Source organism: Merops nubicus, unplaced genomic scaffold (genome assembly GCF_000691845.1).
Source record: "Merops nubicus isolate BGI_N331 unplaced genomic scaffold, ASM69184v1 scaffold26445, whole genome shotgun sequence".
Lineage (NCBI taxonomy): Eukaryota > Metazoa > Chordata > Aves > Coraciiformes > Meropidae > Merops > Merops nubicus.
In genome coordinates, this window is record NW_008610716.1 from 612 (window position 1) to 2,120 (window position 1,509).

The 1,509-nt window shown below is 57.4% G+C and overlaps 1 protein-coding gene across 1 annotated transcript in view; it reads right to left on the reverse strand.

Moving 5' to 3' along the window:
* Positions 1-1,449: 1,449 nt before the first annotated feature.
* The window catches only part of MOB3A (MOB kinase activator 3A), a 3,547-nt gene continuing 3,487 nt past the window's right edge, over positions 1,450-1,509 (reverse strand). The window contains exon 4 of the mRNA XM_008941001.1: positions 1,450-1,479. Coding sequence (XP_008939249.1) covers positions 1,450-1,479 — 30 coding nt within the window. The remainder of the gene's footprint in view (positions 1,480-1,509) is intronic.

The following is a 1,509-nucleotide window of genomic DNA, read 5'->3' on the forward strand; positions in this document are numbered from 1 at the left end:
CAGCCAGCCAGGAGCACACACCCAAGAACTCCTGGCAGGGGTAGGAAGCAGCTCCACAGCACGCTTCCCAGGGAGCCCCAACACCCCCTGTGTGCCCTGCTGGCAGAGCCTCTGACAGAGACCAACCACGAGACGTTCAGCAGCAGTCGGAGCGTGTGACGTAAACACAACATAATTTATTGGTTCCATTTCAGAGAGAACTACAGTGGAATTCGTACGAGTGTCTGGACGACAGCACAGGAAACAAGGGTCACTATGTACAGAGATACCAGGACACAGACAACACGGCAAGGGTGAGGTGGTTAGTGGTAGTTTGGTCACTGTTCATAGCAAGCTTTCCTCCCACGGTGAATCCTGCTCCCTCACTGCCCCAGATCCTAGGTAGACCCACCTACCTACCCGGGGGCCCTGCAAAGCTCTCCTTGGGCAGCCTGGATGCTGGTGCCAGCAGCAGACGAGCCCAGTGGTCCCTGCCTGCACACCAGAGGCTTCAGCTACGGGAGATGTGCTCACAAGTGTCCCCCTCAGCTGAGGGGGGATGTGCTGCTGGGGAGGGGTGGAGGCTCTGTACCCTAAGGGGAAGCAGACAATGGTCCATACACAGCAGCTGAGGCTGGAGGGCACCTGCTCTGCGGGGCCAGCGTACCATGAGGAGAGGGGACAGGGGGGTGGGTGTGTGAGGACTGCCCCCTCCTGTCCCAGCACCCTCCCTCTTCTCCTTCCCACGGGGCGTGGGTCTGCCCAGCCAGGGGTCCCTGTCCCTGTAGGAGCAGCGAGGCCAGAGCCACAGCTCAGCCCACTGGGGAGAGCAGAGCCACGACAGCAGCGCTCCGGCAGCGGAGGCACCGTGCACCAACCCCCAGAGAAACCCAGCCCCACGCTGGCGCATCAACGCCCAGAAAAACCCAGCCCCACGTGGAGGCTGGGCACACAAGCAGCTCTCACAAAACTAGACTCACAGCCAGGAAAGAGGTGCTGGAACCACGCAGCACCCCGAGGGGCCCACGCACCCCAGCACTTCCCCCTGACGTCCCTTCCCAGTGGGAAAGGGGCATCCAGAGGCAGTACCAGCCAGGTGCTGGGCATGGCTCTGCCCAAAGCATCTGGCTCACCCAGTGCTGCTGCAGGAAGGGCTTGGGAAGAGGCAGCCCAGGGTGGCTCTGCCCTCCTCAGAGCAAGGCTTTCACCAGGTGGCCCAAAATATTTTCCTTATTTTTCATTGTTTTGTTGGTTTTTTTTTTCTTTTTTTATAGAAATTACTATAAAAAACTAGTTAATCTAGAGCATCTTTAAAAAAATATTCCTGCAATATCACAGTTTTACATTGGAACTCATTAAAAATATAGAGATTTCTTTAACCAAACGTCTCTGATCTCCCTGTGAGTCACGTCTCGGCGCAGGAGGGGCACTGAGGCCTCAGGATGCTGGGGGGGAGCAGGAGGTCGGATCTCAGTGGCACATCCGGGAGGTCATCTCCTTCTGACAAAGGGACAGACAAGACAAGGGAGC